The sequence below is a fragment of the Prinia subflava genome, chromosome Z, assembly GCF_021018805.1.
Source record: "Prinia subflava isolate CZ2003 ecotype Zambia chromosome Z, Cam_Psub_1.2, whole genome shotgun sequence".
Classification (NCBI taxonomy): Eukaryota; Metazoa; Chordata; class Aves; order Passeriformes; family Cisticolidae; genus Prinia; species Prinia subflava.
Window position 1 is genome coordinate 57,567,531 of NC_086283.1, and position 12,343 is coordinate 57,579,873.

The 12,343-nt window shown below is 40.1% G+C and overlaps 1 protein-coding gene across 1 annotated transcript; it reads right to left on the minus strand.

The window, feature by feature from the left end:
- Positions 1-2,532: 2,532 nt before the first annotated feature.
- CHRNA6 (cholinergic receptor nicotinic alpha 6 subunit) lies at positions 2,533-11,595 on the minus strand. Its single transcript, XM_063422323.1, has 6 exons — positions 11,502-11,595; positions 9,023-9,162; positions 7,852-7,896; positions 6,737-6,846; positions 5,611-6,595; positions 2,533-2,655 (listed from the first exon to the last, which is right to left on the minus strand). The coding sequence occupies exons 1-6, from the start codon at positions 11,578-11,580 to the stop codon at positions 2,533-2,535; spliced, it is 1,482 nt and encodes a 493-aa protein (XP_063278393.1). The 5' UTR covers positions 11,581-11,595.
- Positions 11,596-12,343: the final 748 nt, after the last annotated feature.

Genomic DNA, 12,343 nt, shown 5'->3' on the forward strand with positions numbered 1-12,343 from the left:
ACAGTCCTCCAGTGGGGCCTTCTCTCTGTTCCACCTGCTCTGCCTGTGCATGACAACATTGCAAATTGCAAATCTTAACAAAAAAACCAGTAACCCTCTGCCTTAATACTGTCTCAACCTGTGCTGCCTCAGGCACTGGTTTGGGCACTGGTTTGCTGAGACATTGGCATTGCTTGGCAAGACCACATGTATCACCCGCTCACCAAAAGATAAATATGAAAAGCTCTTCTGGGCCTTTTGCTGGAGACAAACTGGAAGAATGGTCTCCCTTGGGAAGAGAAGGTAAAGAGGTGTTAGGCTGTAGGACTGCTTTTGTGCTTTTAAAATTAATTCATAGATGTCATCACTCTACGGCAGAAGAATTCTTGCTGCCAGTGGTACACTCATCACTGAGACATATTAATAAGGGGTGTTGCTGATGTGACTTTGGAGCTGATGGGGTGAGAATAGACCTTTCCTGCAGCTGTGCACAATGTGTGGCCCAAGTCAGCATCTGGAATGGCACCAGCTCTAGCTGTAACTTTCTTGTTATTTTTAGAAGGTCCCCCAACCTTCATCAAGTGTTGGGACAAGGAAAAAATGTAATTTCTGTGTGGGCTCTTCCATGCCTGCTTGCAGGGGCACCACTACTGCAGCCTTTTGCAAGGTGAGATGCTGATATGATTCTTGTATCCCCCATCTCCCCTCTCTCTAATAAGTCAAGTACTTTCACAAAGCTGCCAGCAGTACATTAGACTCCCAGTATGGAATGTGACAAACACGGCTGAGAATCACAAAAGATGGCTCCAAAAGTTACTGAGTTGGAGAAAGGAAGGGTAATTAGTACACTAAAAGGAGACAGAAGATGACTTTGTAAATCAGGGATTTTGCTGAAGTCAGATTATTTACTGTGGGGTTGTAGCTGCCATGCTTAAGACACCAATATGATGCACCTTCAGCTGCAATATTTTCATAGTTTGGATGGTCATGGAGTGTAACAGTGAATTGCTGGCAGTCAGATGTCTTTCCTGTAGAAACGAAGTTTTTAGGCTCAGAATTCAGCTCTCCTCCCCAAATTCCCTTTCTTTTCCCTCACCTTTTTTCTGATTAAAGAACCAGTATAGTAAATGTCATTTAGTAGCATCTATAAACATATTTCACAACAGGAGATCTACAAAAACCCAAACCACAAATTCTACAGGAAGGTGTATCTCAGGAGTGACATTTAATTGACAGTCTGACAAAATAAACCACGCTTTTTCATACATCTGTCTGTCAGTCACATAATTTAACAACATTCAGGGAGATTACAGAAAATAATAGTTTTCTTCTACTTGTTATTCTACAGTCATGACTGGATGGATTAAACCAGATTAGATTAAGATTATATTCTTGTCATTCTACCTTGACCCCTAACATATACACTAATTCGTTCCTATTCTCTTTATTATGAAACATCAAAAAGGAGTAAAATGCAAGTCGGTGACTTCAGAACCAGGGAGTCTTACTTTCCAAGGATTGGTGATGTTCAGAGCAGAGACTGATGCATGGCAGACACTGAAAACGCTGCATTGACACTGTACAGTTAAATTTAGAGGCTCTTATAAGAGAGAAGGACTTCGTATTCTTGGAGTCATTTGGTTTAATTGTAGCGGTGCCTTTTAAAGAAGAACTTTTCAGCACAAAATTTACAGGAATATCAACAAACGAGGGACTTAAGGGTAAACCATCCACATTTTACAGAAACCACGTCAGGAACACATCTGCTAAGTTTTTCAGGAGGAAGCACACTAGGATTGGGACCTGGTTACAGAGCAGCGACCTCAGCCTCAAAGGACATGGCCCTACAGTTAGAGCTTTACACACACGCCACAGACCCATGAGGAGCCAGGAAACAGAACACTGCTGCACAGCTGCTTGAAACAAGGTGCTCAGCTTTGCACAGGATTCATGGTATCCAACCTTCTTCTGCTGTGATATGCATAATCTAGGTTGGTCTTGAGTTTTAAAAACACAAAACCTCAGATCAGTCCAGTGCTGTCAAACCAATTCTGTCTATGACAAGTAGCTACTCAGGGACAAACCCTTCTCTGTTGGGTTTATGTCTGAGCCTGAGCGAGCACAAGTTTTCAGAGTGGACAAAGACCACTGTTTACCTGATGAGATATGTGGCTTGGAAATCCTACTGAAGCTCATCAAGGTCTTGGTACTCATTATCAGGAAGTAAAGAGGACTTTAGTCACATGGAAAGGTAAATGGTAGATCAAACTAATTTTAAAAGATTTTAGAAGTAGACAGTTTTCAAACGTATCTCACATAGTAACCATATTCTAATGTTAAGTCTGTTTGTCTTCAAATACAATTAAAATGCTTAAGATCTGTCTGATTTCAAACATAAGTGTAAACACATACTTTCTTGTTCTGGGACATTCTGTAGCTGGGCGCTGACAAGGCGGTGAGTAGAGGGATTATGTTAGAAGAGAGAAATAAAAGGTAAATTTCTGAACCAAAAATGAAACAAGAGCAAAAGTGGATAAAAAGCAGTGGACAGAGTTATGTCTCTGCTATTAGTGGCTGGATAAAAAGCCCTACAGTCCCAAACACACAAATAATTATGAATACCCAGAGAAATACTCTGTCTATCACCATAGCTACATATTTCCAATCATCTTCCACCTGCAAAAGAATTTAAAAAAAAAAAGGGTAAATTACATGTAATGTTACATACAATTGTGAATTGACATTATGCAGTAGAAATGCCCCTTGTGCTTTTGAAAGTGAGGAAGAACACACATGCAAATCAGGAATGTTGCTTGTAATGCTTACAGTTGCTGCAGTTTTCAAGTCTCTTCAGAAGGGGCTGATTTTCTAATGGTATTTTATCACTTTTGGCTGAGAACATACAACACTGTCCTAGTCTGCTACGTTGTTCTAAATATTTGAGTCTGAGGGTAGCCCACCCATGGTCATGACTCTGATATTAACAAATAGGACCTGATCATGTAGTGGATGCAGAGTGGGGTGGTTTAACAGCAGGCACAGTGACCACAACTGCACTTCACTAAATCCTATTGAAGGATTTATTCTGACAGCCCACACAAGACACAGTTTGCTATTCTGGTCTGATCTGAAACACTGTCTCACCAGTCAAGCCCCACTGATTTCAGGAAACTGGACACATAGACACAGGGACTATGGCAAAGCAGGGGTTCCAGCTGAGCAAACTGCAGTGTCATATGCTAAGCAGGACAGAGTGGATTTTGTATAGCTGAGAGATAGACCTTAGAACCACATTCAATGAAGTTGCTGGCCTTTAAACTGTCCCTTTAAACTTGTACTGCACAAGAAACACTGCATCAGTAGAACATTCAAGCATATAAACTAGTGACTAGCTAAGAACTCTTGCTGAGCAATCTTCCACTTGTTTTCCCAATTTTATTATATTTTCCTTCAAGAAAATACTGGGTTTAGGATTTAGATGGTGTGGAGGGTGAGGAATACAGCAGCAGGCATTAGGGAGTATAAGTAAAATTTAAGTAGGGTAAGTTTGAAATTGTAAACTATAATAATGGCAATTCAGCCCAGGTGAGAAACAGATGAATAAGGTAAGACTTTTTAAATTCATATCTAGTTTAATCCTATCCAACCTCCCAGGGTACTGAGAGGATAGCTGTAATAGTCATTAGTGTTGGGTTGAGTAATAGGGATGTTATGAAAAGAGGGTGGCCATGATAGTAACATGACCATGGATAGAAACAGGCTGATAGTCAGGGAACAACCTTGAAAGATTTCTGAAAATCAGAAATGGAAGCTGTACTTTGCATGAAAGAATATGCAGGAAAAACTCCAACAGCTATCCAACAGCTATAAATGTTCCTACAATTTTTAAAGGACTTTTATTTATATAGGACTACTACATAAACCACCCATATTGTTTTGTATATCTGGCTGAAGCAGAAGCAGCCTCCAGAATAAGGTTTTTTTCTCAGTGTTTGCCTCAGAACAAATCCCGTTTTTCCCCTGAAGTGGGGAATTTTGTAAATGAAAAATCATGCTTCCTATCTCTAGTATGTTCTGAAAGGTAGGATACAAAGCTGCTCATGAACACACTGGACTAAGAATAAAATTTCATGTGGTAGGAGAGATATGCAAAGTGCAAATCAACAAAACTAGCAAAGGAGGACTTCTCCTGAGCTGTATAGTCAAGACAGCAAGTTATTCGGATGACTGCTTGCAAAAATTCTTTTTGGCAGAGAATCAGAGAGAGCAGCTGAATCAGTACATGGATATGTTTTATGCAGCTGGTGTGATAATGAAAGCAGGGTGGAAATGTTTGGGTTAAGCAAAGCACTAAGGCCATAGCTACTAAGCAGAGCTCAGCTCAATCCCCATCCTTCTCTGTGGCGATAGATTCCTGTCTTTTGCTCCAGGCTGGCATGTAATGCATGCTCACTCTATGAATTCTATCACTGCTTAACTCCTTTATTCAGAAATTTATAAGTTTTGCTTTCAGATGAAATATCTTCTGCAGGGCATAAGGAAAGGGGGGAATAAAGGTGATCTTTAGGTTTCACAGAAGTTGTATGAATTTCAATAAACTATTTTAATAGAAATTAGGCATATCGACATTTCCCTTATAAAGTTTATGTGATTTCCAATATAAATACAGCAGTATTTAGCTTTCAAATGGATTTTACCATCGCAGAGCATCTAAAAAACTTCAAAACCAAAAGCAAAAATTCCTTGACAGAGCAAAGATATATGTTTCATTAGATTCTAAACACTTCTAAAAATATCTTGAAGTGTCAGAGAATTTCTGCTCCTTGTGTGTTCTCGGTGTCAGAAAATTCTTTTGCAGCTTCTTTTAGTTACTTGTGTTTACACATGAGCATGTGGCCCCAGAATTCTTTAAATTCTGATATGCACCACTTTCTAGGACAGTAATGCCAAATGGGAAGAAAAAAAATAGTCGTGATCTCACACAGGCAAACCCATTAGATGGTCTTCTTCCCCAACAACTGTCTTGCTGCTTCTGTACCTTTAGCATTTCCTTCTTAGACCACATCCAGCCTTTGTGGACTCCTTTGACCTTCAGGATTCACCCCAAAGGGATTCTGGCAATCAATTTCTTAAACAGGCCAAAGTCTAGCTGCTGGAGATAGAGTTCTGCTGGCATCCCTCACAACTTTACCTCAAACTGAAAACTCTGTCATTCTGTGGTTGCTGTGCCCACAGCCTCCAAATGTCGTATCTCCTTTCTGTTCACTAACAGTGAGTCCAGTGGGGCACCATTCCTGGTTGGCTTGCTTCCTGTGTCAGGAAATTATCTTCCACACACTCCAGGAACCTCCTAGATTGATTTTTCTCTGCTGTGTTACACTTCATCAGCTTCCTGGCAAGTTGAAGTCCCTCATGAAAAGAAGGGCTGGTGATCATGATACTTCTTCCAGCCTCCTGTAGAATACATCATCTGCCTGTTCATCCTGCCTAGATGGTCTGCAACACATTCCTACCAGGACATGTGCCCTGCTGAACTAGCTCCTGATCTTTACAGACAGGCACCCCACCCTGTCATCGCCTTTGGTTTCAATATGATCAAACAAGCCCTAATGGGATGGTTACGTCCCTTACCTCTTTGGTTTCATTTTGAGACCTCATGTTCTCTGCGATGAACTGGACGTTGCTGATGACATCCTTCACCTCTGGGGAGTACTCCACGTGCTCTGCCATCCATTTCAGTGACTGATGGCTCAGCTGTCTTTTGGTGGTAGGGAGTTCAGTTGCCTTATCACAGTGCCTGCACCGGTGCTCCTTGTGCAGTTTGGTGTCTTTGTGTTTGCTGTGCTTCGACTTGCCCAACTTACTGTCTGATATTTTCTTGTTTTTTCTGGAGGTGTTTTTTTTCTGCTGTTCTAGTGGCCTCTGCATCAACAGGACTTTGGGGAGCAGGTTAAGAAAGACAGTTTTTACCCATTTGGGCATTGTGTGTGTTGTCGGAGTCCTGTAATGGATATTGAGGACAAACACTGTGATGACAATTGACAGAGTCACAAATATCATTGTGAAGAGTAAATATTCACCAACTAGGGGAATTACTAAAGAAGTAGATGGGATTGTTTCTGTGATCACCAGTAAAAATACAGTCAAAGAGAGAAGCACAGAGATGCAAAGAGTAACTTTCTCACCACAGTCAGATGGTAGGTAAAAAACTAACACAGTCAGGAATGAGATGAAAAGACAGGGAATGATCAGATTGATGGTGTAGAACATTGGCAACCTTCGAATATAAAATGAATATGTTATGTCTGTGTAGATCTCTTCACAGCAGTTATATTTGATATCATGTTTATAGCCAGAAGCATCAACTATTTCCCATTCACTATTTTCCCAAAAGTCATTCATATCTACTTTAGATCCAATGATCAGAAGATCAATTTTGGCTTTGTCATAGGTCCACGAGCCAAATTTGAGTGAACAGTTCTGATGATCAAATGGGAAAAAGGTAATATCCATCGGACAGGAGCTTTTAAAAATAGCTGGTGGGGTCCAGGTGATCATCCCATCATAGCGAAGGAGAGCTTTGGTCTTGCCTTCAACTTGAAAATCTCCCACAGCACTGGAAAGACAAATGAGGCAAAGACAAACAAATTACCATAAACGTAAAATGTAATGGGTATGTTCATAGGTGCTGCAAGGGGATATTTTTGAGAGAAGGATTCAAACAAATCAATAAAATGGGTAAAATTAATCATCATACTTATTATACAAGACAATATCTGGTTTCCAAATTTTATCTGCTGGCACCCGAACAAATTCAATGCCATCATATTGTCTGGGATCCCATCGCAGTTTGTAGTCATTCCAAATCTGGAAGAACAATGGACAAGGATTATAAAACCTCAAGCTACCAACAATTATCTGTTTCTCAGATCTTCCTGTAACATGACAGACTATGATAAAGTGTAGCATGTGGAGAAGGGGACAATGGTCCAAAAGACAGCAAGGCTATGACCTGGAGAAACACTGGAATACTGCTCTCATGGATTGCTACTCTCTTCTCTGTGATAGGATGAGATGCCAATTGCTACAAACTGCTGGCATGCTGAGATCTCTTCTCTCTCTTGCGACATCAGCAGACAGCCTTGTCTGTGAAAGGTTACCTCCCCACTGCCAAGAGAAAATAGGGGCCTTGGTGCAGCACCCCACAGGTGAGAGGAGGACAGCACCAGAGGAGATAGCACCCCCATGTTTGGCCCACCTGCACATGAACAGGCAGTACTGGTTCCACAGGACTACTGACATACAGCAAGGGATGCACAGCAGCAATCCTGCTTTGCTGTCTATTGCCCCACCATGGGACCATGCTCCATGGTCTCTCACCTATTGTAAGTACAATACCTTTTACAGAAAAATGCATGGACTACAATCAGTGCCTGAAAAAAATGATGCAAGTTAGCTATATTTTCTCAGCAGTTTAGGTCCTCTAGGGTTCCTTATCTATGTAAAAACACTAAAACTATCAGGAATAATGGAGGCATGTTCCTTTTTCTAATAAATATTTTTGTGGAGATGACCTAGATCTGCAGAGCTGCATATTTAATCACTCTTCAAGGAGTACCTCCAGCTAGATTTTCCAGAAGAAAACCAATCATCATGAAGCTGGATAAGAATATATCCCATGGGAAAGAAAGAAGATGTAACTTCTAGGTAAAAAGAATGAAGAAATTACTTTTTCAATTGTGGAGCTTCTTCTTATTCTTTTTAAAAATCCTTGTTGCAAAACAAAAACTTGTTCCTAGATGTAACTTACAAGTAACACACATTTCATCATTTTGATGCAAAATGCATGAGAAATGCAACACAGTCACTTACATGTCTTAGCCACAAATTTGTTTCCATAATCTGATTGACTTCATCCTATAAAGAAACACAGGCGTAAACAGTTATAGTATCCTGAGATGGCAAAAAACTTGGCCCATAAAACTGGAAAATAGAATTTCACATTAACTGATAGCACATTTTTTCTAGCATCTTTCAAGAGGTTTACACATAGTACACTGTGTGCAACCCTACTGAAAAATTAGTAAAACTTTACTGAAAAATCATGTTTCATAAATGTCGGATATACAGAAAACTCCACTGTTTTGCAAGGCATTTAAGTATCAGGAGAGCACACAACCTAGAACTGCTCTGACCTGTACCAGAGGAATAAGGTTCTTCGTGTGGGTGTGTATTTTGTTGGATTCAGTGTTTAAAAAGCTCTGATTACACAGTACAGAATTGGTCGAGATTCAAGGAAAATGGCATCTGGTTTACAGTGTTTTGAATTTCTATGCAAACCTCTAGAGCAGATGCACTTTACCAGCATTAAATTAGGTAACTCTTATACAGGGACCTTCTTTTTACAGTCACTTACTGCAATTGTTCATCAGAAAGGTGATGCTTTGCTTCTTCCACATTGCCTCTGTCCTGCCCAGCATGTTTGCCCCACACCTATTTGCATTCCAAAACATGCAACATTCATCCCCACCTCCATGCTTTAAAGCACCACTCTTCCACTCGCCCCACTTTTCCTTTACATTATTTTGAAACAAATAGATTGGAAAAAAGAATGCAAAAAAGGAAAATATTTTTTCCCTCAGGACTACTAGGAAAATTCAGTAGCCCCACAGGAGAACTAGTCACATGCTACATACAACATGGACTCATCAGGTGTCTCTGGAGTGTGCTAATCCTTTGAAGAGTGGGCTTGAACATTCAGTACCTCTGTCCTGGGGCACAGGCTGCTACCTGAAGCAGGGAGGTTTGATGCTACAGAGTAAGGAAATGAACCTGAGTCATTTCAAACCACTCATTGAAGCAACTGGAACAACTTGTCTGACTGAACAGCAAAGGTCTCAGCATGTGCTCTTAGATACACATGAAATGAAAGCTAGGAGAGTTGTGGGTGCATGCAGCCATCACAATTACATCTCCTGCTTCAGCTGTTTCCACGTGTTTACCACCACCCCAAAGCTCACCAGTATTCTGCAGTCAGTCTTACCACATTTGTAAGCTGGGTAATGGCCAGTTCAAAATACACAGTGACAGGATCAGACACATTTTCCACCGGCCTAATGAACTGGTTGTACTGGGAGAAGAGTTTGTGAAATAACCGTTCCTCTGACTCGCAGGCTGTGTTATCTGTATCGGTAAAGATAAAGAACAGCTAAGCCAGAGGTAAGAAAAAGGGGAAGAAGTTTCTGGATAACAAACTGGTCTATGCTGTGTTTCTGGATCTTGCGCTTGTTAACATGTTTAAAGCCACCAGAGCACAGAAAGGAGAGGTTGCCAGTATGCTGTCAGTCGCAAGCATCCTCCTGTAGAATGTTGGCTACTCCTTGTTTCCTCAAATAGTAAGGGAATGGCTTCAGTGGTTGTGTTTCTTAAGCTGGATTTAGCCTATCAGCCTCCATTTGGCCCACCCTCGTATCACACCAAAGTAGAATAAGGTAGTGTGAAATATAAGAAGTCAAAATGTGACAGATTTAATCTTTATGAGTCTTCCTGGTAAAACAGGCTGTTTATGAAAAGCATAGCTACTTAAAAATTAAAACTTGAGGCTGCAACTACTGTATCAAAACTCTACCCGGTGATTAGGCAACTACAATGATGCCTCCTAATCTTAAACATTATGACTGCATTTTGCCCTTACAATTGATATTTCCACTCTTTAGATAGCACAATTTTTCTTTACAGAAAGTTCATTTATTAAGTTCTGTGAAAGAAAAAAGTGAAATATTAACATTTCTTATAGAATAGCACACATCAGTGCAATACAGAACTGTTCTTTGGGAACAAGCAGATTACAACTGTAACCTCTCATTAATGAAGAACAGACCAAATGTCTTAGAAGAAACAAGGTATGTGACAGGCACTAAGCTGACTCACTGTAGAGTTAAGAACAATGCTCCTAACCTGTTACGCATAGTCCAAACCTGAAACAGTTATTTTCACAGTGTTAAAGGCTATACACATTGATTCCAAAAGGCAAATATTTAATTTTATTGGTTCTGGCAACATCAACTCAGAAGAAGAATTTTACTGAATAATTTTGCTATTACAATACATTATTGTACTTCAGCACCTAAAATAAAAATACTTTATAAGATCAAGATTTACAATTTCCTTCTCATGTTGTGCACAGCTGTTTTATCAAAACTATGTGATGATCTCAATGATATTACTGATACCACTGAGGAAAAATTTGTTTTCAGACTCATTGTCGTAAGTTTCTTGCATTGCTCCCAAACTACACTAGAACACATCAGACAAGTAACCATGATAAGCCTTTATGATTGCAAATATTAAACATAGAAGGCATAGAAGGGGTTTGTGCCGGGCAGCATGCTCTCTGGCACAACATAGGACATAAATTTGCAATTTACATATCTTTCAGTCAACACAAGGACCTGTGGATGTGCAGATGTCCTGCAGGGACACAGTTGGTCTCAGTATGCTGCACTTTCATGATTAGACCGCCCTTCCCCTGTCCTTAAAAAAAAGAGATTTCATCTCTATGGTGATACAAAGCATCCTGACATTGCAGGGCATTATCATAACTGCAAGATGAAATGTTGGTTACTTGTCTCTCACACATATGGAAAGAAAATTCTAGTAAAAATTTGAAAACTTGATGGTTTATTTCATCCTTTCAGCATCACTCAGAGAAGACACATGAATGTCTATAAAGTTTGGATACTTTTATATCATGTATTGTTTCATTCAAAAAAGAACTAAAAAATTTCTTTCCAGATTTCACCATCACCACCCATAGCTCTGTGATTGGAAGTATACTACTGTGGGAACTACATGAAGTCTCATGACTAAAACATATGCATCTGAAATCATGTTTCATTTGAAATTTTCCCAATGTCTCCTTAATAGATACATGCTTTAAAATGAAGGAACAAAACAAGACAAGTATTTAGGTCTTATCTCACGGTGTTGCTTTAAGACAGTTTCTTATGCTTTGCTAAGACAAACACTATATTTAATACACATTTTGGCTATATGCAGAAGTGAGACTTTCAAAACAAATGTGTCCTAAAAGCAAAAAATCCTGATAAACTCAGTGAGAGTTGTGAACAGAAATGACAGCAACATATTTAAAACAAAGACCATAAACAATAGTAAACAATAGATCAAGTTCTCACTTTAGAAAGTGTGAGTACTGACCATGCACATCCATAGCCTGCATTATTTAAGCACTTGCAATTCAAGCACCAAAGGAAATTACTAGGACCCCTTATCTATTTCTATTGTTTTCTAGAAATAGTTTTTTTATTAGTTATCAAACAAAAGTGAAGAGTTTCACGTTGGAAAACTAGTATTGTTTTAGCTCTTTTCAAATACTGCTAAAATGTTACAGATTTCAGGTTAGAAATAGCTGGTGGAAGTTTTATATTTAATTTATTCAAGAAAAAAGAAGCAGAGACAGTAACTAGAAAATAGCCTATAAACTGGTATCAAAGAGAGCCTACCTTTAATCAAGGATGTGAACACGAATGCCCACACACAGAAAGCAGGGCAACACCAACACAGCCGCGTCTCAGGATGCATGGCTAGCAGCAGAATAGAGTTTCCTTTTGAGAACAGAGGCTTGGGGGAAGAAATAAGAGGCAAGAAGACATATAACCCTCCTGATGGTAAGTAGGCAGTAGAAGGATGAATTTCTAGTTTGCATCTGCAGCAAACTCTGCAGCCTGCTGAGGAAAAAGCCTTGCAGAGGTGCTTTCACTACCAATATGCAAGGAGAGCTTATGCCGTGCAGAGCGAAGGGAGTCAGGCAGCATCCTATCAGGTGACTTCACATTTCCAGTCACCCACACCCCTGCCTCAGGGAATTTGTAAGAGTGCAGGAGAGAGGGGGAAGGCAAGACACAGGACAGCCATCATGAAGCAGGGGGACCATCCACTCAGCCCTTCACCCAAGGGCTAAGAACTCTCCTCGTGCTAAAGCAGCTGCTTTAGCTATGGCCCGGTGATCACCTGAGTGAGCCCGTCAGAATACACAGAGGTGAAACAGCTGCAGTTTCTTAGCTGAGGGCCAATTCTTCAGGTGATTGAAATGAAAGCTATATGGTTTTAACACGTCTACCACAAGCCATATGAACCCTGAAATAAGCACAGCATCAAGTGATTGCATGAGAGTATTCTCAGTGAATAAATCCAAGGCAAGTAGACTTCTTACTGCCATCTGACAGAAGCAACTAAGCATGCTAAGTTCTTTCCTGACAGTCAAGTCAGCTTACAACATCAATTCTTCTGACTGTTTTTTTTCCTTGTCTGTGTAGTCTCCTGTCCCGGTATGCTAGTGTGGAAA